At 38.4% G+C, this 24,046-nt stretch overlaps 1 protein-coding gene across 1 annotated transcript in view; it reads left to right on the plus strand.

Moving 5' to 3' along the window:
* The window catches only part of unc13d (unc-13 homolog D (C. elegans)), a 68,760-nt gene that overhangs the window by 10,285 nt on the left and 34,429 nt on the right, over positions 1 to 24,046 (plus strand). The window contains exons 6-17 of the mRNA XM_060940310.1: positions 1,222 to 1,281; positions 1,404 to 1,470; positions 1,659 to 1,827; positions 3,197 to 3,241; positions 3,353 to 3,424; positions 3,575 to 3,644; positions 5,488 to 5,592; positions 11,816 to 11,908; positions 13,921 to 14,021; positions 14,247 to 14,364; positions 23,266 to 23,387; positions 23,914 to 24,004. Coding sequence (XP_060796293.1) covers positions 1,222 to 1,281; positions 1,404 to 1,470; positions 1,659 to 1,827; positions 3,197 to 3,241; positions 3,353 to 3,424; positions 3,575 to 3,644; positions 5,488 to 5,592; positions 11,816 to 11,908; positions 13,921 to 14,021; positions 14,247 to 14,364; positions 23,266 to 23,387; positions 23,914 to 24,004 — 1,113 coding nt within the window. The remainder of the gene's footprint in view (positions 1 to 1,221; positions 1,282 to 1,403; positions 1,471 to 1,658; positions 1,828 to 3,196; positions 3,242 to 3,352; positions 3,425 to 3,574; positions 3,645 to 5,487; positions 5,593 to 11,815; positions 11,909 to 13,920; positions 14,022 to 14,246; positions 14,365 to 23,265; positions 23,388 to 23,913; positions 24,005 to 24,046) is intronic.

Consider the following 24,046-nt stretch of genomic DNA (forward strand, 5'->3'; position numbering starts at 1 on the left):
CAGAAACAGACATACACTCTCAGTACAGTGTGTTGTTGTTACACTATATTGAGTGAAGTCAGGTATTATAGACACATTTCAGTCCTTTGTGTCTGTATTTTGTGACCAATCCTGAAAAATACCATTAACTTTTCAATCATATTATATATTTATGAAATCCTATGTGGTATTAGTTTCAAAATTGTTCAGTGTTCATGAATTATAATAATTTATTTTTAATTACATTGTTATTTATTATTTTTAGGGGATTTTATATCTGACTACCGATTATTTTCTATTATATATAGAATGACTGTGTGTGTGTGTGTGTGTATATATATATATATATATATATATATATATATATATATATATATATATATATATATATGACTGTTAAATTTTATATATATATATATATATATATATATATATATATATATATATATATATATATATATATATAAAACGGTTATTCCACGAAATCGTAGGCACGTAGCACCGAGTCGGCTATAACCCATGTACAATGAGATTGAGTGGAATAACTGTTTTATTCTATCCACATTCACTGGATTTTGAGAAACAGAGCATCTTTATTTTTATTTTTTGCAAATTCGATAAATAAAAACTTTATGCAAATTGTCCGACAAAATCATTTCCACTTAAAATGTAAACAAACCAGCGAAATGACAGGAGCAATTTGTGAAAAATACTATTATAATAATTCTTTTAACATAAAAAAGATATGCTCTTACCATCAAATACTTTTATTCCATATTTTATTGCTTTTTGGTATTTTTTGGGGTTTTGTTTTTGAGTAGAGTTTTTATTTCATCCTCCGTTGGTTCAGCAACACGCTCCGCCATTTTGTTTTTCTCAACTCTTGGTATATGATCTGATATCCTAGTAGTAGAGTAGCCATTCAGAGCACGCGATTGGTCATATCCAGTGAATGTGAATAGAATATATATGCATTGTACTATTTTTGTTATTTATAATTTATTATTATTTTATCTCAAGATTTATTTTACTGAATTATTTTAATCCTATGGAAAATATAAAATGACTCCATAAAAGCTTTTTCTTTTTTGTTTTTTTACATTATTATTATTATTATTATTATTATTTAGGGTTTTTTGTTTTTTTTTTTGTAAAGACTGTTAGATGGAAAAGCTTCTCGTGTAATTCGTGTTAATTCATGATGTTAGTGCATTCAGTAACATCCATTAAAATGTCTTCCAGGCCTTTGGCATGACAGACGCTGAGCACAAGAGCTTGTCTGAAAAAGTGGACAGTGCAATGGTGATGAATGAATTTATGAAATAACTAATTTTACAATACCATGAATCAGTGTTTTGGTGTGATTCCGTGGAATGTGTGTGTTCTCTCACATTCACTGTTCACCCACTGGTTGATTTGTACAGCAACCGGTTTACTGCCTGAAGATCACTGTGAAGGAGGCTAAAGGGATTCTGGGAAAGGACATCAGTGGTATGAGCTCATTTCCTCTCTGTGTACAGATACAGATACAGATACATGTACAAGATCATATGATCTCACTTGTGATATGTTGTAAGTCATAAAATTAGCACAGTAAAGACTTCCTCCTCTGAATGAGTTCATGTGAGGTCCGGTGGTGATATTTTTCCTCCCTGTCCTTATTTCCATGTGCGTGTAAGGCTTCAGTGATCCGTACTGCCTGCTGTGCATCTTACAGAAAGGTCAAGAGCCTCACAGCAGCAAACCGCAGAAGGCTGTGGTGAAGGACTCGGCCCAGCAAGGAGAAATCTTCCAAACGGACGTAAAGAAACAAACTCTCAACCCAGTGTGGGATGAAACCTTTAAACTGTGAGTGGAAAGAAAAAAAGAAAAGAAAAGAACTCTTTCTATTCACATTGTTTATATTCACCAGCCACTTTAATAGGAACTTGTTCTTGTGGGTGGTAAAAGAGAGCAACTGGACTTGTTCTTGATTCTAAGATCCCTGTTCTTGGCTGCAGGAGCGGAACCCAATGTGTTCTTCTGCTGTTGCATGCTGAGATGCTTTTCTGCTCACCACAATTGTAAAGAGTGATTATATGAGTTACTATATCCTTCCTGGAAAAAAAAAAGCTCCAACCAATCTGGCCATTTTCTGATCTCTGCCCTTTCTTATCAGCAAGGCATTTGTTTCCACCCACAGAACTGTCCCTCACTCACTCACTCGATGCTTTTTGTTTTTTGCACCATTCTGTGTAAACTCTAGAGACTGTTGTGCATGAAAACCCCAGGAGATCGGCAGTTTCTGAAATACTCAAACCAAACTTAAACCATTGGGCTCAAACCAACACCCATACCACTGTGAAAGAAAGTCACACTCTGAGATCACAATTTTTCCCGTTCTGATGTTTGAACCTTGTGAACATCAACTGAAGCTCTTGATTTCCATCTGCATGATTTGATGCATCATTCTGCTGTCAGTGAACTGGCTGATTAGGGAACTATGAAATAACATAATGGAACATATGTGCAATTATGTGTTAAACAAAAAAAGTATCCAGCGTTTACCTTGGTGATGCTTTCCACGCTATTGTCATTATCTTAACCAGCTTCATGAGGGAGTCACCTGGAACGCTTTTCAATTAACAGCTGTGTCTCATTAAAAGTTAATTAGCGGATGAGTTTCTTGCCTTCTTAATGCGTTTGAGATCAAACAGTAAATAAAAATACAGTAAATAGCTCTATTACACACCACAACTGCAGTAATCCATACAGTATTATCCTCCTAGGGCCTAGCGGTCACATACGTGGACAGCACTTTTTAGAAATTCAGAACAAGAATCCACATATGTGGACATACTTTTTCTCAAAAAGTACATCTTATCAAAGATGATGCTTAGTTTTTATTCTAATCAGGTTCTAATAAGCCCAAATAGCAAAAAGAAATAAAAAATGCACGTAAAAAAACAGCTTGGGTCTTAGGAGGTTAAATCAAGAACCGAACAACTAAGTAAAGAGAAACGACATCCATCATTACTTTAAGACATGAGGTTACTTTTAATTCATCAAAATAAAGAAAAAAACATTGAATTAGAAGGTGTGCCCAAACTTTTGACCGGTACTGTAACTGATGTTGGTGTGTAGTATAGAAGCAGGTTACTCTTCTGAAGACTAACATGGTTTATGATCCCATGAGTGAGTTCATCACAGGCTTCCATTCTCCATTTCTTTCCTTCAGGGTTTTTGAAGACATCAATTCTGCCAATTTTCATCTGGAAATGTGGTGAGTAAAAATGCAATGTGGGCCAGCGTATCAGTTTTGTTCTAGCTGAATCACTGTGGTTAAATGAGGTGGAATGTATTTGTATTGACTCAAACTCCGCTCACTGTACAGGGATAAAGATGAGGAGGTGTCGCTTGCTCAGAAACTCGATGAGTTCCGGACAAACTTTCACGGGCTGAAAAGGTCACGCTGCCACTCGCATGTCTTTCTCACACACACACATGCACTTATCAACCCACGACCAAGCTGACAATTGAAATAGTGAAACTGATTTACATGTGTGGCGGAAACATGTTTTGATTTGACTTGCCTTCTGATCTCATTTCATTACAGGATGATAAAGGACGCCAAGAAAGAAAAAGGGCAGGACGACTTCCTGGGAAACGTTGTCCTCAGATTGCAGGTAGATGTGCACTGATATGAAAAATGGCATGCACTGAGCGACAAGTTTATTATGCATAACCTAGACTCTGACTTACCATGAGCCTCAAATAGTGCTAATTGAATAGAATGCATTTTTACAAAGTAAGTTACGTTTCAGTCATTTACAATTAATAACAGTGTAAATGACATTTACGTGGAACTTGTATTTAAATAAGGATTTTGCATGTGCTGCCTGTTCTAGATGGCTCTAGATAGAAAATCGGAGATGTGCATAAAATGGAAAGCAACTGACAAAATTTAAATTTCAAAATGACAGAATATAATGAAAAGAACACAATAAACGAGACCGTCAATGACAGCGTAGCTCACTCCGGCCCCGTCTAGTCCAGAAGGAACGATCTAAAGTGGGCCACCTTGCACAATAAATGTTGTAAGCTATAAACACTATATACAAGCTATATATAGAAGCGAGATCCACCCTAGGAATCCCGACCTATTTACCAGAAAGAATCCAAAATGGCGAGGAATTGACCGAGAAGAAGCAATTTTTGTTGAACTGCTCATTAAGGCTTAATTAGTCCATAACTTCATGAATAATTGTAATGAAGCAAACCTGGGTAGAAGTTATATGCACCCTAGGTACCCCTACCTTCATGCCAGAAAGAATCAAAATCGGTGAAGAATTGAGGGAGAAGAAGCGATTTGTATGGAAACTGCTCATTAGGGATTGATTAATTACTCCATATCTTCATTATTAATTACAATTATGCAAATTTGGGTAGAAGCCATATGCACCCCAGGCAGACCTACCTACCTGCCAAAAAGAATAAAAATCAGTGAAGACTTGAGAAAGAAGAAGCGATTTTCATGAAATGTGGTTGACACTGGACAGACGACGGGCAACACATGATGGGATAAACTCATCAGCCGGATGAGCGAATAAGTAGTATATAAACAAGAAATAAAACACAACAACCCCGAGTTATAGTTAAACAGCACATCCTTTATCGCATAGCACTGTATGTTATGTTCAATAATGTTCCAAATATTACATTTTTAATTTATTAAAGAATGACATGTTTTTTTAAAATCTATTTATAGGTGCATTTAATTTTGTAGAATGTCCAGAAAAAAAGAAAAAAAAAACGTTCTTGTTATCATGTGCATTATAGCAGCTATAAACATCCAGTTCCTCACGGACCAACATTTTTTGACCAATCAGATTTGAGCATTTGAGAACAGTACTGTGGTATATATATTAAAAAAAAAACGGTGTACACAGTACTGTACAAAAGTCTTAGGCACCCTATTTTTTCATACAAACTTTATCGATTTCTATTTTATGACTTCTACATTATCGAGTCAAAATATTACAAAAAACATTTTAGAGTCCCAAACATTCATTTTCCAGCACAAAATTAAATGTTACAGGGGGAAAAAAGTTTGTATCTGAGCAGCATATTCCATAAGAGAGCACGTTTCAGATGAAAAAAGAAAATATAATGAAGGCTGCTGGGTTTTGGTGTAAAATGAAGAAGTGAGTGTGACAGTCAAAGTGTCCAGAAGAACTGCGGCTGGTTCTGTAAGATGCTCAGGAAAACCTACAGATCATTTCCACATAAAACTGCAACTCACTGGACCTCAGACTACCGTTTGTTTGGGTTTTTTTAAAGTAAAGGGTCGTTTCACACCAAATATTGACTTTGTTTCATTTATTATGATTTACTGATTACTGTTTATAGTATTTTTTTATGTTGAAACATTTCGTTTCATTATATTTAAGAGATTTTTGGTCTACATGTGCTTTAGACTGTATTCCAATTTAAATATAATGATATTATCCTGGCCAATATGCATTATAGGACCTGTACTGTACAGAGGACAAATGGTACATCCTCCAGCCTCGGACAGAGACGTACCCAGACCGAGGGCAGTGCCACATGCAAGTCCAGTTAATCCACAAACAGGTGAGTGCCATTACTTATCGACTCGGTAATACATTTATCAAATGTCATGAAATCATGTGGGCCAGAACATGAACTAAAAATATCCAACCATAATGACTTCTAGCACACACAAGCTAAGTTTATATTGCCATCTTAGAGCCTTCTCATGCTTACAAGGGAAAATTATGGATGCAGTAAAAACATACCCCAAATGACCCTACAACCTTTCAAAAAGGGGGTGGAGCCAAACCCAAATACCAGCTTGAAACAAGCAAACTAATGCAATTCTTTGCATGGCATTATTGTGAATTGCTGATATTGCATAATTATTGTGTCTAGAAATACATTTGAATATTGCAAACTGCAAATTTAAACTCATTCATGAAATGCAGCTCTATACAGTGTCCCAGTATAGAAGGAACAGTATTTAATGGTACATGAGTAAGATTAAAGGGGAACAGAGGGCAATATATAGAGTAAATATAACAATAAAACACACATTAACGAACCTTATTCAAGACTTACAAAAGTTTTTTGTTCTAAGGTTGGAAAGTTATAGTGTTTTGAAAGTAGCTCGAGCAAACTATTTCCACAGTTTGAACAGCCCACCATGATATTAATTTTATCCAATCAGAATGCACGTTCATTTTCTCTGCGTAACACTCATGACGTATGTATGTGCCCAGTTGTGTTGGCTCATTGAGGTTGGGAATAGCACGTGTGAAATACCTGTTTCTGCCTCTTGCGACGATTTCGCAAGTCCACGGGTGGCGCCTATCTCATTGCAGCAAATAAATTCTGCTGGACTCGTGAGCAACTCCACGTTACATTTTCCGCACGAGCACCACGCCGTGTCACCTGCATGCAGACGCTCTGCCCCACGCTCGCCATGCCCATGGTCAGCATCAGTCTCATCCAGGCCCGGCACTGTGGGGGGGCGAAAGGGGGCGTCGCCCCCTCGTGGCTACAGCCCCGCCCCCTCAACAGAGACTCAGATCACTTAATTGTTTTCTTAATTGTTATTGTGGGTGTATGTGAGAAATGCTGACACAGCCGCGCACACACAGACCTGTGATAAGGACAAGGGGAGGGGTCGTGCGGGTGGGCGGGGGTTTTACATGTAGTCTACACTTACAAGTGCACTGTCTCTGCAATATGCAGTCAGTTTACGGGAGTAGTCTTTCCCCCACCGAATTAAACGAATTCAATCACAATATTGTGAATCCATTTTCTTTCTTTGTAGGCTAAATTTATCTCCGTTTATGTTGGTGTATGTGTTCATATATGGTCCGCTTTGTGCGCAAATAGCGTAAGAATATGTGTCGTTGACGTCACCCCCCATGCAGCAGGGGTGAAAATTCATCACTTCAGAGTGTTTTGTCCCCTACACGCCTAAACTGGGATCGCGGATTAAGTGGTTAGCGTTGACTCGGTGCGAGTCAGGAAGGCTATTACTGGTGCAGCCGCGGGGTCTGTTGATTTTTTTAAATTATGATTTTGGCCGCCGAGCCAAGTACCTTAGACTTGCATTGACGTTTTATTTTCATGCCGCGGAGCTATTTGTATGTATTTTAAATTTAAAGGACTTGCCTGTAGGTTTGTGTGTGTTGTTTTATGTTTGGCATCTTTCCGGTTGTAACGCGTGTCTGTGAGAAAATCGGAGGGGAGGGTTAACAGGTGGGCACGGGTGTTGATAAAGCGCAACTGTCCTGGTAATATGTCACATGATTTTCCCGTACTAAAGCAACCTTCGGGGCCGTGGTTTTGTGGTTGGCGCAGTTAATTGTTTGAAACACGTTGTCAGACCGCCATCACTACTACACACTATATGAAAAATATTTGCCCCCTTGCGATTTCTAATTGCCCCCTTAGTAAACTGTTCCTGGCGCCAGGCCTGGTCTCATCCTCGCCGTCATCCGAGCTTTCTTCTCTTATTTCATCACCGGAGTCGAGAGTACCTCTCCTAGGTTCAAACTGGTACCCTTCTAAGCCATAGCCTGCTTGCAGTGTGTCTTGCGGGATCTCTTCGTATGATTCGACAGAGCTGTCGCTTTCACTTGATGCACCCGACGCCATGATTACACACTTATCTCCTCTATTTCAGAGAGTTCCGCTAGTGCAGAGGGTAGTGCTGACGTCACGGTCTTTTAAAAATGGCGACTCTTGTGCGGTTTAGCGTATAAAGTATTATATTTACAATTACCAAGATATTTCGTTGTTTTCTAGTATATAAATTTGATAGAATACTTAAGAATACGTTACTTTGTCACATCAACAACTGTATATATTATATTTGGTACCCCTTTAAGGAATAATGATTAAATTAGAGAACAAAATGTGCAGTGTATAAAACTAAAACAAATGCCTTAAAGATATTTAAACATCTTTTTCATTAGTTTTTTTTCTACTGCTTCAACTTCTTCTTTACCTTTTCGTCTCAGCAAATACAATTTTAACTTGTAAATCAGACTAATGTACCATAGATGCAGCTGTTTCTGTATTTTTAGCTTTAGCACCCAGCTGTTTATCTGTGCTTTCAGCATGACACTTATTCTTACTTTATCTGTGTTTTGTAGCATGAGCCACACAAGCAAATTAAAATATTGCATAATTATATGCTATATATTACAACCCCAATTCCAAAAAAGTTGGGACAAAGTACAAATTGTAAATAAAAACGGAATGCAATAATTTACAAATCTCAAAAACTGATATTGGATTCACAATAGAACATAGACAACATATCAAATGTCGAAAGTGAGACATTTTGAAATTTCATGCCAAATATTGGCTCATTTGAAATTTCATGACAGCAACACATCTCAAAAAAGTTGGGACAGGGGCAATAAGAGGCTGGAAAAGTTAAAGGTACAAAAAGGAACAGCTGGAGGACCAAACTGCAACTCATTAGTTCAATTGGCAATAGGTCATTAACATGACTGGGTATAAAAAGAGCATCTTGGAGTGGCAGCGGCTCTCAGAAGTAAAGATGGGAAGAGGATCACCAATCCCCCTAATTCTGCACCGACAAATAGTGGAGCAATATCAGAAAGGAGTTCGACAGTGTAAAATTGCAAAGAGTTTGAACATATCATCATCTACAGTGCATAATATCATCAAAAGATTCAGAGAATCTGGAAGAATCTCTGTGCGTAAGGGTGAAGGCCGGAAAACCATACTGGGTGCCCGTGATCTTCGGGCCCTTAGACGGCCCTGCATCACATACAGGCATGCTTCTGTATTGGAAATCACAAAATGGGCTCAGGAATATTTCCAGAGAACATTATCTGTGAACACAATTCACCGTGCCATCCGCCGTTGCCAGCTAAAACTCTATAGTTCAAAGAAGAAGCCGTATCTAAACACGATCCAGAAACGCAGACATCTTCTCTGGGCCAAGGCTCATTTAAAATGGACTGTGGCAAAGTGGAAAACTGTTCTGTGGTCAGACGAATCAAAATTTGAAGTTCTTTATGGAAATCAGGGACGCCGTGTCATTCGGACTAAAGAGGAGAAGGACGACCCAAGTTGTTATCAGCGCTCAGTTCAGAAGCCTGCATCTCTGATGGTATGGGGTTGCATTAGTGCATGTGGCATGGGCAGCTTACACATCTGGAAAGACACCATCAATGCTGAAAGGTATATCCAGGTTCTAGAGCAACATATGCTCCCATCCAGACGACGTCTCTTTCAGGGAAGACCTTGCATTTTCCAACATGACAATGCCAAACCACATACTGCATCAATTACAGCATCATGGCTGCGTAGAAGAAGGGTCCGGGTACTGAACTGGCCAGCCTGCAGTCCAGATCTTTCACCCATAGAAAACATTTGGTGCATCATAAAATGGAAGATACGACAAAAAAGACCTAAGACAGTTGAGCAACTAGAATCCTACATTAGACAAGAATGGGTTAACATTCCTATCCCTAAACTTGAGCAACTTGTCTCCTCAGTCCCCAGACGTTTACAGACTGTTGTAAAGAGAAAAGGGGATGTCTCACAGTGGGAAACATGGCCTTGTCCCAACTTTTTTGAGATGTGTTGTTGTCATGAAATTTAAAATCACCTAATTTTTCTCTTTAAATGATACATTTTCTCAGTTTAAACATTTGATATGTCATCTATGTTCTATTCTGAATAAAATATGGAATTTTGAAACTTCCACATCATTGCATTCCGTTTTTATTTACAATTTGTACTTTGTCCCAACTTTTTTGGAATCAGGGTTGTATTATTCTATCCAGATTCACTGGATATGAGCAATTGCGTGCTCTGATTGGCTACTCTACTCCTAGAATATACCATGAGTAGAGAAAAACAAAATGATGGATCGTGTTGCTGAACCAACCAAGGATGAAATAAAAACTCTACTCGAAAACAAAACCCCAAAAAATGCAAAAAAAAAAGCAACAAAATATGGAATAAAAGTATTTGATGGTAAGAATGTATATATATATATATATATATATATATATTTTTTTTTTTTTTTTTATCTTTCAATAATCATTATCATCACATTGTTCACAAATTGCTCCTGTCATTTCGCTGGTTTATTTACATTCTAAGTGGAAATGATTTTGTCGGCCATTTTGTATAAAGTTTTTATTTATCGAATTTGCAAAAAATAAAAATGCTCTGTTTCTCAAAATCCAGTGACTGTGGAGAGAATAAAACAGTTATTCCACTCAATCTCGTCGTACATGGTTTATAGTTAACTCAGTGCTAAGCGTCTCATCGGCTATCACCTCATGTACGACTCTATTTCGTGGAATAACTGTTAAATATATTGACAACATATTGATGTGTGTGTGTGTGTGTGTGTGTGTGTGTGTGTGTGTGTGTGTGGTGATCATGGAAAACCAAAAAGATATTTGCACTTTGAGAAACCAGAAATAAATTTCACCAAAAGTATGTGGGATTAATTTATATGCTGTTTAATCTTAGTTACTTTGCTGTAAAGATCAGATTGTATAAGCAGCCATTTTGACAAGTACGGTGTTAGAAACAGTCAGTGTGTTTAAAGGCGTGTAAAACCTTCACTAGCTCGAGTAAGTGTGGTTTCCTCATAAGGTGGGTATCAGAGTTTGATCAAATTGGTAAACAGCAACATGACATCAGTTCAGTGTGAATTACATTCCAGATACTCAGTCGGAATGAAACCTGTAAATGCCATTTTCTCCCTTTTGGGCAGCACTTTAACCTGCTGTAAATTTGCAAAAGACAAGCAGACAGTATTTGAGGTCAGAAACGTCCATGGTAGTTTCAGTTTCAAAGCTGAAGAGAAAATATCACAATTTCACCATGTGGCGGGATTTCCCTGGGTTTCAATGTCTGAACCAGGTACATTCAATACAATGACAATGATTTCACAATTTCACTTTGATTAAAAAAAAAAAACGGAATGTCAAGTTTATAGTGCTTTTAACAATAAACATTGCCGCAAAGCAGCTTTACAGAATTTGAACGACTTAAAACATGAGCTAATTTTGTCCCTAATCTATCCCCAATGATGAAGCCTGTGGCGACGGTGGCAAGGAAAAACTCCCTCAGACGACATGAGGAAGAAACCTCGAGAGGAACCAGACTCAAAAGGGAACCCATCCTCATTTGGGCAACAACAGACAGCATGACTATAACATTAACAGTTTTAACATGAAGTCAGTTTGGTTGATGTTATAAACTCTTCATTGATGGAAACTTGAGAGCAAAACTGTTCATGACAACTGCAGTCCTAAAGTTAGCAAGTCAACTGTAGTCCTCAGCCATAAAAGCGTTACTGTAAGAGTCCAGAGCGTCCTCCAGGTGTGACTTTCAACTGTCCATATGGGGCCGTCCTCCACAGGAGCGATGTGATAAAACTCCAACCAGACACAGGGCACCAGGATGGATCAAGCAGGTCCGAGGGGCAGAAGAGGTTCAGCATCTCGATCCCAGGACCAACATGTAACTCAGAGGGACAGATTGGGGGGGGGGGACACAGGTTGGAATGGTACATTGTCAGAAATAGGGGTACAGTAGGAGTCCATTTCTGTCCCCCAAGGTACAGTCTACACTAATTTAACCCCTACGGCTCATTATTAGACCTCAGGGTAACTATGTGTACCTTTTTAGGGCCAAACAGATACATATGTTCCCAAGCAGTATATAAAGGGTACAAATAAGTACCTTTGAGGGTACTGAGCCACTGACAAGCTGTTGTACCACTAAAAGGACAATAATATACTTTTTTTGTGATTGACAGAGAGACGATGATTTGAGCGCCGGCCGAAGTCTGTATGTGAATTATAGTGGCATGTTACAGCAGTTTGTGCAGGCGTACATCTCCAAACAACAGGTATTTACCCCAACTCACTATTTACACTCTGAACCAGATCGTCATAACCTCATAGTGAACATTAATCAGTTGATTAAAGACTGAAATACTTCATCATCCATCCATCCATCCATCCATCCATCCATCCATCCATCCATCCGTCTGTCTGTCTGTGTGTATCTGTTGATCTGTCTATCTAACAAAACATTCGCCCACCCACCCATCCATCCATCTTTCTATCTAGCTGTCCATCCATCCACTTATCCGTCCATCCGTCCATCTGTCCGTTCATCCATCTGTCTGTGTAGCCATCTATCTGTCTATCTAACAAAACATCCATCCATCCATCTATCTATCTACCTATCTGTCTGTCTGTCTGTCTGTGTATCCATCTATCTGTCTATTTAACAAAACATCCACCCATTCATCCGTCCATCCATTCATCTGTCTCTCTATCTAGCTGTCCATCCATTTTTCCATCCATCTGTCTGTCTGTCTGTCTGTGTATCTGTCTATCTAACAAAACATCCATCCATCCATCCATCCATCCATCCGTCTCTCTATCTAGCTGTCCATCCATCCATCCATCTATCTATCTACCTATCTGTCTATCTGTCTGTCTGTGTATCCATCTATCTGTCTATCTAACAAAACATCTATCCATCCATCCGTCTCTCTAGCTAGCTGTCCATCCATCTGTCCATCCATCCATCTATCTCTCTACCTATCCATTCATCCATCCATCTGTCTGTCTGTGTATCCATCTGTCTATCTAACAAAACATCCACTCATTCATCCATCCATCCATTAATCTATCTCTGTATCTGGCTGTCCATCCATCCATCTACCTATCCATCTATCTGTCTGTGTATCCATCTATCTAACAAAGCATCCATCCATCCATCCATCCATCCATCCATCCATCTGTCTCTCTATCTAGCTGTCCATCCATTCATCCGTCTGTCTGTCTGTGTATCCATCTATCTGTCTATCTAACAAAACATCCACCCATTCATCCATCCATCTATCTCTCTAGCTGTCCATCCATCCATCCATTGATCTGTCTGTCTATCGAAAATTATACATCCTTTTTCAGTTGTACACTGGGTAATTCAACTTTTTGTACTTAAATGTACTTCTATGTAAAACAAATAATGGATGGATGGACAGATGGATGGATGGATGGATATAGATAATTCACCGGACACTCAGCATTCTTATCACATTAAATCCTGAATCTACTGATTCAAAACATGTGTCTCGTGTGTTTCTATAAAGACTGATTGGTCGTGTAATTTAGAGACATTTCATTAAAAACTACTTTTGAATGATGTGTCCATGAACTGAGTAGAATATTCAGCAAGTCTGTTCCTTAACTCACTGCACTACAGCTCTGAAGATGTGCTGAATAAAACTTTTGCTGTGTCATTTCAGAGTAGGAAGTACTCAGTGCTTTTGGTTTTCAGTATATCTGTGGAAAAATTATTTGGTTTTACTGACTGATAAGTTTGACTTCAACAGTGTACAGTATACAACACACACACTGTACAGATAAACGGTACCAAACACTGTAATCTTTAAACTGATGTCACTTGCTCAGAGCATTTTTTAAGGATTTTCCACTAGGAGACCAACTGGTCTGGGCAATACAATCACGGGTCCCAGAGTCCATGCGGCTGCACCGCTGCGGCATATTCTGTGATGCAAATTACCGCATTATGAATCCTCGTTTCAGCCAGCATAATATCAACATAGTTAATGCAGTGCCAAGTTTTCCTTGTTAAATGTATACTTACATGGTACTTGGTTAATTAATTGCAACTGATTGAACCAGATGATAAGACATAACTTGGTTTAAAATTTGGTCTCCCAGTGAAGCTGGTTTGGCATTGACTAGGAGACCAAATCTGGCCACTGGGAGACCATTTGGTCTCCCAGTAACTATGTTAAAAAATGCTCTGCACTTGCGTGTGTGTGTAACTGCCGTTCTTTTTTCCTTGACTGATAATCTGTGTGTTTTCGTCTGTGATTAGGATGGCGGTCCCTGGAAGGGTGAGCTGTGTGGAGAGGGCAGCACGCTGCTGGAGTACTACGCCACTCAGAATGATATTTCACCTTTTCTGCAGGACCTGGCGTGAGTTTCTGTATAAATACACTGATTACAGGAGTACAATCTAAAATGAAAAGGAATGAAAGTTGTTGATTAATAAATACACCTGTCTAGTGTCTAATAAACACATTTATGCAAACTCACATAATAATAATAATAATAATAATAATAATAATAATAATAATAATAATAGAGGAGCTTGATAAAAATCTGATGTGTGTGTGCATTTGCGTCTGTGTGCACGTACAGGAAGTGGGTGGCTTACAGTAAACTGTATCAGAGCTTGGAGGTAGACTCGACGGTGCTGTTTCAGCAGCTGACGAGCATCGAGTACCATTGGGACCAGCAGGAACTCCCGTACCAACAGGTCAGAGGCTCTCAAATCAGCTGAGATGTAAAATAAAATCACAAGAGCAAAAGGAAATCATTACAAGACTACAAATACAGTTAGGTCCATATATATTTGGACACTGACACAAATTTTGTTTTTTTACCTGTTTACTGAAACATATTCAAGTTATAGTTATATAATGGACATGGACATAAAGTCCAGACTTTCAGCTTTCATTGAGGGTATCCACATTAAAACTGGATGAAGGGTTTAGGAGTTTCAGCTCCTTAACATGTGCCACCCTGTTTTTAAAGGGACCAAAAGTAGTTGGACAATTGACTCAAAGGCTATTTCATGGGCAGGTGTGGGCAATTCCTTCATTACGTCATTCTCAATTAAGCAGATAAAAGGCCTGGAGTTGATTTGAGGTGTGGTGCTTGCATTTGGAAGATTTTGCTGTAAAGCCAATATGCGGTCAAAGGAGCTCTCCATGCAGGTGAAACAAGCCATCCTTAAGATGCGAAAACAGAAAAAACCCATCCGAGAAATTGCTACAATATTAGGAGTGGCAAAATCTACAGTTTGGTACATCCTGAGAAAGAAAGAAAGCACTGGTGAACTCATCAATGCAAAAAGACCTGGACACTCACAGAAGACAACAGTGGTGGATGATCCCAGAATAATTTCCATGGTGAAGAGAAACCCCTTCACAACAGCCAACCAAGTGAACAACACTTTCCAGGAGGTAGGCGTATCAATATCCAAATCTACCATAAAGAGAAGACTGCATGAAAGTAAATGCAGAGGGTTCACTGCACGGTGCAAGCCACTCATAAGCCTCAAGAATAAAAAGGCTAGATTGGACTTTGCTAAAAAACATCTAAAAAAGCCAGCACAGTTCTGCAAGAACATTCTTTGGACAGATGAAACCAAGTCAACCTCGACCAGAATGATGGAAAGAAAAAAGTATGGCAAAGGCGTGGTACAGCTCATAATCCAAAGCATACCACATCATCTGTAAAACACGGTGGAGGCAGTGTGATGGCTTGGGCATGCATGGCTGCCAGTGGCACTGGGTCACTAGTGTTTATTGATGATGTGACACAGGACAGAAGCAGCCGGATGAATTCTGAGGTATTCAGAGACATACTGTGTGCTCAAATCCAGCCAAATGCAGCCAAACTGATTGGTCGGCGTTTCATAATACAGATGGACAATGACCCAAAACATAAAGCCAAAGCAACCCAGGAGTTTATTAAAGCAAAGAAGTGGAATATTCTTGAATGGCCAAGTCAGTCACCTGATCTCAACCCAATTGAGCAGCATTTGACTTGTTAAAGACTAAACTTCAGACAGAAAGGCCCACAAACAAACAGCAACTGAAAACCGCTGCAGTAAAGGCCTGGCAGAGCATTAAAAAGGAGGAAACACAGCGTCTGGTGATGTCCATGAGTTCAAGACTTCAGGCAGTCATTGCCAACAAAGGGTTTTCAACCAAGTATTAGAAATTAACATTTTATTTACAATTATTTAATTTGTCCAATTACTTTTGAGCCCCTGAAATGAAGGGGTTGTGTTTAAAAAATGCTTTAGTTCCTCACATTTTTATGCAATCATTTTGTTCAACCCACTGAATTAAAGCTGAAAGTCTGAACTTCAACTGCATCTGAATTGTTTTGTTCACAATTCATTGTGGTAATGTACAGAACCAAAATTAGAAAACTGTTGCCTCTGTCCAAATATTTATGGACCTAACTGTACATGACTTTTGGATCAATTTTTATTTTATTTTTATTTTGTGGTGCCATTTGATCAACGATGGATGTAATAACTAAGGAATAAAACATGTCGGAGCATGCTGTTATAGAAAAATAATAAATGACAGGATGGTCTTATGAAGAAGATTTATCGTTACCACTGAGAAGTTGATTATTTTCCAGTAACAGCATGTCACAAAGTGGTTTCTTCTTCTTGCACCACTGTTGAGGCGACTCTTCGTTCACAAAGATCCTAATTTTTGTAGCCTTTGAGAAGGAGGAGGTTCGTGACTCACTCACCGTAAAAACTAGCACTCGTGGAGATTCTTCCAGGTTCAAAAAATGATCAAGATTTATTTACATAGACACCAAAATTCTCTGTGGTTGACTTCAAGCAAAAATAAAACAAAATTAACTTAAAATTCAATAACTTAGCGGTCAGCAATCTGTGTCTTCCACACAAAGACAACATACACCCCACCCTCCACCCCCACCCCACATCGATCACCCCGTTATGCAGACTGAACGACCCAATTAGGAGAAGGAAAGACCGATCCAACGTATTTATATTATTTACTCATATTTCAAAGCTTAAGATTTAATGACAAATTACTTTTCTATCGTTACAAAAAATAAACAAAATATCCTTAGTCTAATAATAATAACAATAATAAAATAATAATGATAATTAAATATTGTCAATCGGCTTCAACAACAACAGTGATTTGCCTATTTATAATGATAAATAAATGAATTATTTATGATAATAAAGTCCTTAGAAATAATGAATTAATTATTTCTTAATAACAGGATAACGCGGCTAGAGATAATGAGATGAGAGGAGATTATTTATTAATTAATAAAGATAATATAAATTAATGATGTATAAGTTGATAAAGAAAACTTTTTAAATATGATAATTAATTAATTATAGACAATTAATTAATTATGAATAATAAAAATAATTAGATTTTTTAAAACTGAAATGTTGTAATGTTTATCTTTTTTAAAAAAAATTATTTATATATTTGATGTTGCAGAACCAAGTTAGTTCCGGTTATCACTTGTGCTAAAACTATAGTCATTCTCTTACCAGCGACTTCTTTCCCACTCGATGTTACATTAAAAAAATTGCTTGTCATGTGAGCAAGACCTTCCTGTGGTGGAAAAGAGCTTACCTGAACTTACAGCTTTACCTCTGTGACGTACAAAGCGCTGACACTGTCGACTCCTTACAGAAACCTTCACCATATCGGCAATTACGATTAGAGTACCAGTCAAAACTTTGGAAACGTCTTCTAATTCAGTGTTTTTTTCTTTATTTTTATTAATTAAAAGGCACTTCTTCATGTCTTAAAGTAACGATGGATGTCGTTTCTCTTTACTTAGTTGTTCAGTTCTTCACATAATACTGTATGGATTACTACAGTTGTGGAACAGGGGTATTTACTGTATGTTTATTATTTGCTATTTACTGTTTGATCTCAAATGCATTAAGAAGGTAAGAAACTCATCCACTAATGACCTTTTGACGAGACACAGCTATTAATTGAAAAGTATTCCAGGTGACTCCCTCATGAAGCTGGTTCAGATAATGACACTAATGTGCAAAGCGTCATCAAGGTAAACACTGGATACGCTGAAGAATCTAAAATATCAAACATGTATTGTTTGGGGGGGGGGGGTTAAACACTTTTTTGTTTAACACATATTTAACAGTTATTCCACAAAACCGAGTCGTACATGAGCTGATAGTCGATGAGTCGCGTAGCACTGAGTTGTCTATAATTCATGTACGATGAGATTGAGTGGAATAACTGTTTTATTCTCTCCACATTCACTGGATTTTGAGAAACAGAGCATTTTTATTTTTATTTTTTGCAAATTCAATAAATAAAAACTTTATACAAAACGTCCGACAAAATCATTTTCACTTCGAATGTAAACAATCTGGCAAAATGACAGGAGCAATTTGTGAAAAGTGCTATAATAAAAATTATTGAAAAATAAAAAAAGATATGTTCTTACCATCAAATACTTTCATTCCATATTTTGTGGCTTTTTTGTTGTATTTTGGGGGTTTTGTTTTCGAGTAGAGTTTTTATTTTGTCCTCGGTTGGTTCAGCAACACGCGCCACCATTTTCTTCTTCTTCTTTAGGGTTTCTGGCGGTTGGCAAACCAACTTAAAGGTGCATTACCACCACCAACTGGGCTGGAGTGTGGAACAGATGTTGGGGGAAAAATTATATTCTTTTTGCTATTTCTGTTTCTTTTAAATACTTAATAACAAAGTGATATATCTGACTTGATGCACGCCACCAGTTTGTTTTTCTCTACTCACGGTATATGAGCTGATAACCTCGTAGTAGAGTAGCCAATCAGAGCGCGCGATTGCTCATATCCAGTGAACGTGGATAGAATAATTGCATGTATGTTCCTTATGTTATTTCATAGTGTTGATGTATTCTGTGTTGTTCTACAATGTAGAAAATAGTCACAATACTGAAAAACCTATGAATGAGTAGAGTAGGGGTGTACAAACTTTTGCCTAGTACTGTACATGTTGCCATACAAGTCCCTGTGTAATGGATTATACCGTAATGTATTAGAATGAACGCATTAATATAAACCTGTAATTTGAGGCTGCGTTATTGTCAGAGCTGCTGTTACAGGAAATTAATCAGCACCTACTGACCAATCAGATTCAAGAATTCAACAGCACTGTGATGCAAAAAGATGAGAAGGCAAAACAGGAGTGTCCGAAGATGAGTCAACTGTCATCATGTGCAGAATTGATTCACTCAGATAAAATTATTTTATTTACAACTTCTGCTTTTGTCTATGCTTTCAAAAAAGTCCCTTTATTTACATTTGTAAATTTTTTCTTACACATTTACGCCTTATAGTTTCATGTGCATGGAAGAATTATTTGTATGACCTCAGATGTCTCCAGATGAATTCTGGAAAACAGGCAAATAAAAAAGGTGAAAAATCAGGGTTTGACCAAAATTGAGTTGTTGTGCCAATAATACACTATATCGCCAAAAGTTTGTGGACACCTGACCATCGTACTCTGTGCTCATTGAACATTTCGTTCCAAATTTAGTCTGTATTTATTGTTATAATAACCTCCATTCTTCTGGGAAGACTTTCCACTAGATTTTGGGGCGTGGCTCTGGGGATTTGTGCTCATTCAGCCACAAGAACCAGTAAGAACCAGTGGCGAGCTGTTCCTATTAGAGCTGGGACTTGAGCTCAGCCAAAATTTAGCCAGACACCAAAAAAGCAACAGGGTAAAGGATTTTGTAAGGGATTAGCATCAGGCTGCCAGGTCGCTCCGTTGTGTGTAGCTGTTGATGTTGATTTTAAAAGTAACTCAGTAAATTCCACAGGGAAATGAATACTTAAGTCTGATTGAAAAATACTGTGGCAAGCGTGCAGTGTAGAAGAAGAGTCTGGAGACAGAAATCATAGTTTCTCGGTCGTTAGCCTGTAGCTCTCGATAGCACTGGCTTGATCGCTTTATTAGCATTCACTAACACTACTGATGAATGCTACACTGGCTGGAAGGTGACTTCACTGCTGCACTGACGCTGCCGACTCGCGGTTAAGCTCGCATTGGCCTTTGAGAAGGCTGAGGGCGATAAATTTTTGGTCCCTCCCACTATAAATCAAAATCTGATTGGTTAATTCATCTGTCACTTCCTACATAAACACACACTGCCATGGCCTTCTGTCCCGGCAATGAAGTCTTAACCAATGAGTGAGCAGCTCTAAACTCTTCTCAGCCGAGAGACAAAAAAAAAAAAAAATCAACTGGATAACTTGATTTTAATGTTTTCAGGAAAGTAACCCTTCATTTCTGAAGCAAAGTTGATAGAAAATGAGGTCAAATTAGAATTAGAAGAGAATAATTATAATGTAAGAATTAAAGAAATTAAATGTCACGTTTGAAATGCTGATATATTTGGGCTTCTCTGAAGGCCTAGAAGACCCTGACGGTTCCCCTCTGGTGAGATCAGGCACTGATGTTGGATGAGGAGTAATGTCCAGGGTGGAGTCGGTGTTCCAGTTCATACTAAAGGTGTTTAGTGGGGTTGAGTTCAATCAGGGTTCAGTGCAGGACACTCGAGTTCTTCCACTCCAGCTTTGGCAAACCATGTCTTCATGGAGCTCACTTGGGCCTCTTAGTTCCAGTGAAGGGAAACTGTAATGCTCCAGCATGCAAAGACAATTGTGGACGTCCAGTTTTGTTGGAATAGTTTGGGGAAGAATCACGTATGGATGTATTGTTACAGTGGTGCTTGAAAGTTTGTGAACCCTTTAGAATTTTTTATATTTCTGCATAAATATGACCTAAAACATCATCAGATTTTCACACAAGTCCTAAAAGTAGATAAAGAGAACCCAGTTAAACAAATGAGACAAAAATATTATACTTGGTCATTTATTTATTGAGGAAAATTATCCAATATTACATATCTGTGAGTGGCAAAAATATGTGAACCTTTGCTTTCAGTATCTGGTGTGACCCCCTTGTGCAGCAATAACTGTAACTAAACGTTTCTGGTAACTGTTGATCAGTCCTGCACACCGGCTTGGAGGAATTTTAGCCCGTTCCTCCGTACAGAACAGCTTCAACTCTGGGATGTTGGTGGGTTTCCTCACATGAACTGCTCGCTTCAGGTCCTTCCACAACATTTCCATTGGATTAAGGTCAGGACTTTGACTTGGCCATTCCAAAACATTAACTTTATTCTTCTTTAACCATTCTTTGGTAGAACGACTTGTGTGCTTAGGGTCGTTGTCTTGCTGCATGACCCACCTTCTCTTGAGATTCAGTTCATGGACAGATGTCCTGACATTTTCCTTTAGAATTCGCTGGTATAATTCAGAATTCATTGTTCCATCAATGATGGCAAGCCGTCCTGGCCCAGATGCAGCAAAACAGGCCCAAACCATGATACTACCACCACCATGTTTCACAGATGGGATAAGGTTCTTATGCTGGAATGCAGTGTTTTCCTTTCTCCAAACATAATGCTTCTCATTTAAACCAAAAAGTTCTGTTTTGGTCTCATCCATCCACAAAACATTTTTCCAATAGTCTTCTGGCTTGTCCACATGATCTTTGGCAAACTGCAGACGAGCAACAATGTTATTTTTGGAGAGCAGTGGCTTTCTCCTTGCAACCCTGCCATGCACACCATTGTCGTTCAGTGTTCTCCTGATGGTGGACTCATGAACATTAACATTAGCCAATGTGAGAGAGGCCTTCAGTTGCTTAGAAGTTACCCTGGGGTCCTTTGTGACCTCGCCAACTATTACACGCGTTGCTCTTGGAGTGATCTTTGTTGGTCGACCATTCCTGGGGAGGGTAGCAATGGTCTTGAATTTCCTCCATTTGTACACAATCTGTCTGACTGTGAATTGGTGGAGTCCAAACTCTTTAGAGATGGTTTTGTAACCTTTTCTAGCCTGATGAGCATCAACAACGCTTTTTCTGATGTCCTCAGAAATTTCCTTTGTTCATGCCATGATACTCTTCCACAAACATGTGTTGTGAAGATCAGACTTTGATAGATCCCTGTTCTTTAAATAAAACAGGGTGCCCACTCACACCTGATTGTCGTCCCATTGATTGAAAACACCTGACTCTAATTTCACCTTCAAATTAACTGCTAATCCTAGAGGTTCACATACTTTTGCCGCTCACAGATATGTAATATTGGATCATTTTCCTCAATAAATAAATTACCAAGTATAATATTGTTGTCTCATTTATTTAACTGGGTTCTCTTTATCTACTTTTAGGACTTGTGTGAAAATCTGATGATGTTTTAGGTCATATTTATGCAGAAAATTCTAAAGGGTTCACAAACTTTCAAGCACCACTGTACATTACAGGTATTTAGCAGACACTCTTATCCTGAACAACATACAGCACACCCAGAGCAGCCTGGGGAGCAGTTGGAGGTTAGATGTCTTGCTCAAGAGCACTTCAGCCATTCCTGCTGGTCCAGGGAATCAAACCAGCAACCTTTTGGTCACAAAGCTGCTTCTCTAACAATTAAGCCATGGTTTCCCCATGGGCTCTACCGAACCATACTTTCACCAAAATGATGTGAAAATGTTTTAGGTTATTTTCTAATCTTGCTCTTGTTGTCCTGAAAAGATCATATAAGCAAGGAACCAGAGGTTTTTTTTTTTTTTTTTCAATCTAACTCAGTGGTCAAAACAATTAGATCATCAAAACATGTCTAAAATCTCACTAGCTAAGTGCCATTTCCGAATGATTTGATCAACACCCATAATAGTTACACCCTGATGCTGGGTGTCAAAATGTCTCCAGTGTCACATCATCATCAAAACAGAGAAGAGCACTGCACAGTGTGTGTGTGTTTAAAATGTTTAAATAACCTAATTTAAAAAAAATGCTACTAATAATATGAAACATAGCCAGCAAAACAAAACTGACTGAATTAATCAGTGATTATTTCCCCAGTGATGTAAAATGGCACAGAGATTAGTTATGCAAAGAAATGCTGACGAAGTTTTGGTTAGTAAAACACCGTGATTGAATTTTGCCTCAAGTAATGAGACAGAAAATGATGCTGATGGTCAAAGTGGTATATCGACATTTCGTATTGTAAACTCACAGTGTAATTCTTTACATTTTGACAGTAATGTTGTTTTTCCATCAGTAGATTCGGTTATAAATGTCGATGCAGGCAAGGCGGCTTTCGGTAGAGTTGGAAAGAAATCATTAAGTGTGATTTTTTTTTTTTTTGGTATTCACTTATTCACACGTCAGCAACCACATTTTAAAAATGTGGTTCAGGGTTGAGACGCATACACACAGAGGAACATGAACATGTTGTAGATTTGACCATGTGAAGGGTTTTTCCAGAGTGTTTCTATTTTACTCTGTATGACCTGTATGTAGGAGTGTGGCTGTAGGTGTGCACTGAGATGATGTGCATGCTGTAGCTGCAGCTGACACCGATGTTGGAATAGTTGCATCTGAAGTGTTGCTATTTTCACACTTTTTCTTGCATGAGCACTGATGTGGTTAAAGATGGGCATGGTGTGGTGCAAGAGCACTTACGCCGCTTTACACCTCTCTTTCAGTATTTACAATAGAAGTACGTTGTAATTTTCTGTGTGTGTGTGTGACAGAAACAAGAGCTGGGAGACTCTCTGCACGGCTTCCTGCAGTACGGTCTGTGCCTAGTGTCCAAGTACAGAGATATCTTTCCCCCGACGCCTAAATCCACACCTCGGCTACACACACTGCTCAGGTACACCACTGACAAGACCAGGGCATTGAACCAGATGTCCCCATAACGTTCATGAGGAAAACTGCATTTTTTTTTTTTATAGAAAGCTGCAGATTGAGGTCTAGCATAGCATTCACTAGATGAACGAATAATTTTGTGTGTGTGTGTGTGTGTGTGTGTGTGTGTGTGTGTGTGTGTTTTATATACTACTGAGGACCAACTGTCCCCACAAGGATAGTAAAATCTGACAATTTCAACCTTGTGGGGACATTTGGATTGTCTCCACAAGGAAATTGCTGTTGTTGTGTTGTTTTTTTAAACAAAAATTAAAATATAAAAAAATAAATTAAAAAAAAAGAGCCCAAAAGTTTCCTTTTCATTACTGAGGTTAAGGTTAGGGTGAATTTGAGGTGCAGGCACAGCATTAATTAACTGCAATAATAATCATGTCAATGGAAGTTCCTCACAAGGATAGTAAGACAAACGTGTGTGTGTGTGTGTGTGTATGTGTGTGTGTGTGTGTGTGTGTGTGTGTGTGTGTGTATAGGGTTCTGGTCCAGATCTGTAAGACTCGAGCTTTTCAGAAGCTCAACCCAGCGAACATTGCCTTGCACGACGAGGTCATTGATGCAGTCCTGGTAAGAAACCATTCCATAATAAAGTGTGAAGTAATAAATCAG

This window comes from Neoarius graeffei, chromosome 14, assembly GCF_027579695.1.
Source record: "Neoarius graeffei isolate fNeoGra1 chromosome 14, fNeoGra1.pri, whole genome shotgun sequence".
Classification (NCBI taxonomy): Eukaryota; Metazoa; Chordata; class Actinopteri; order Siluriformes; family Ariidae; genus Neoarius; species Neoarius graeffei.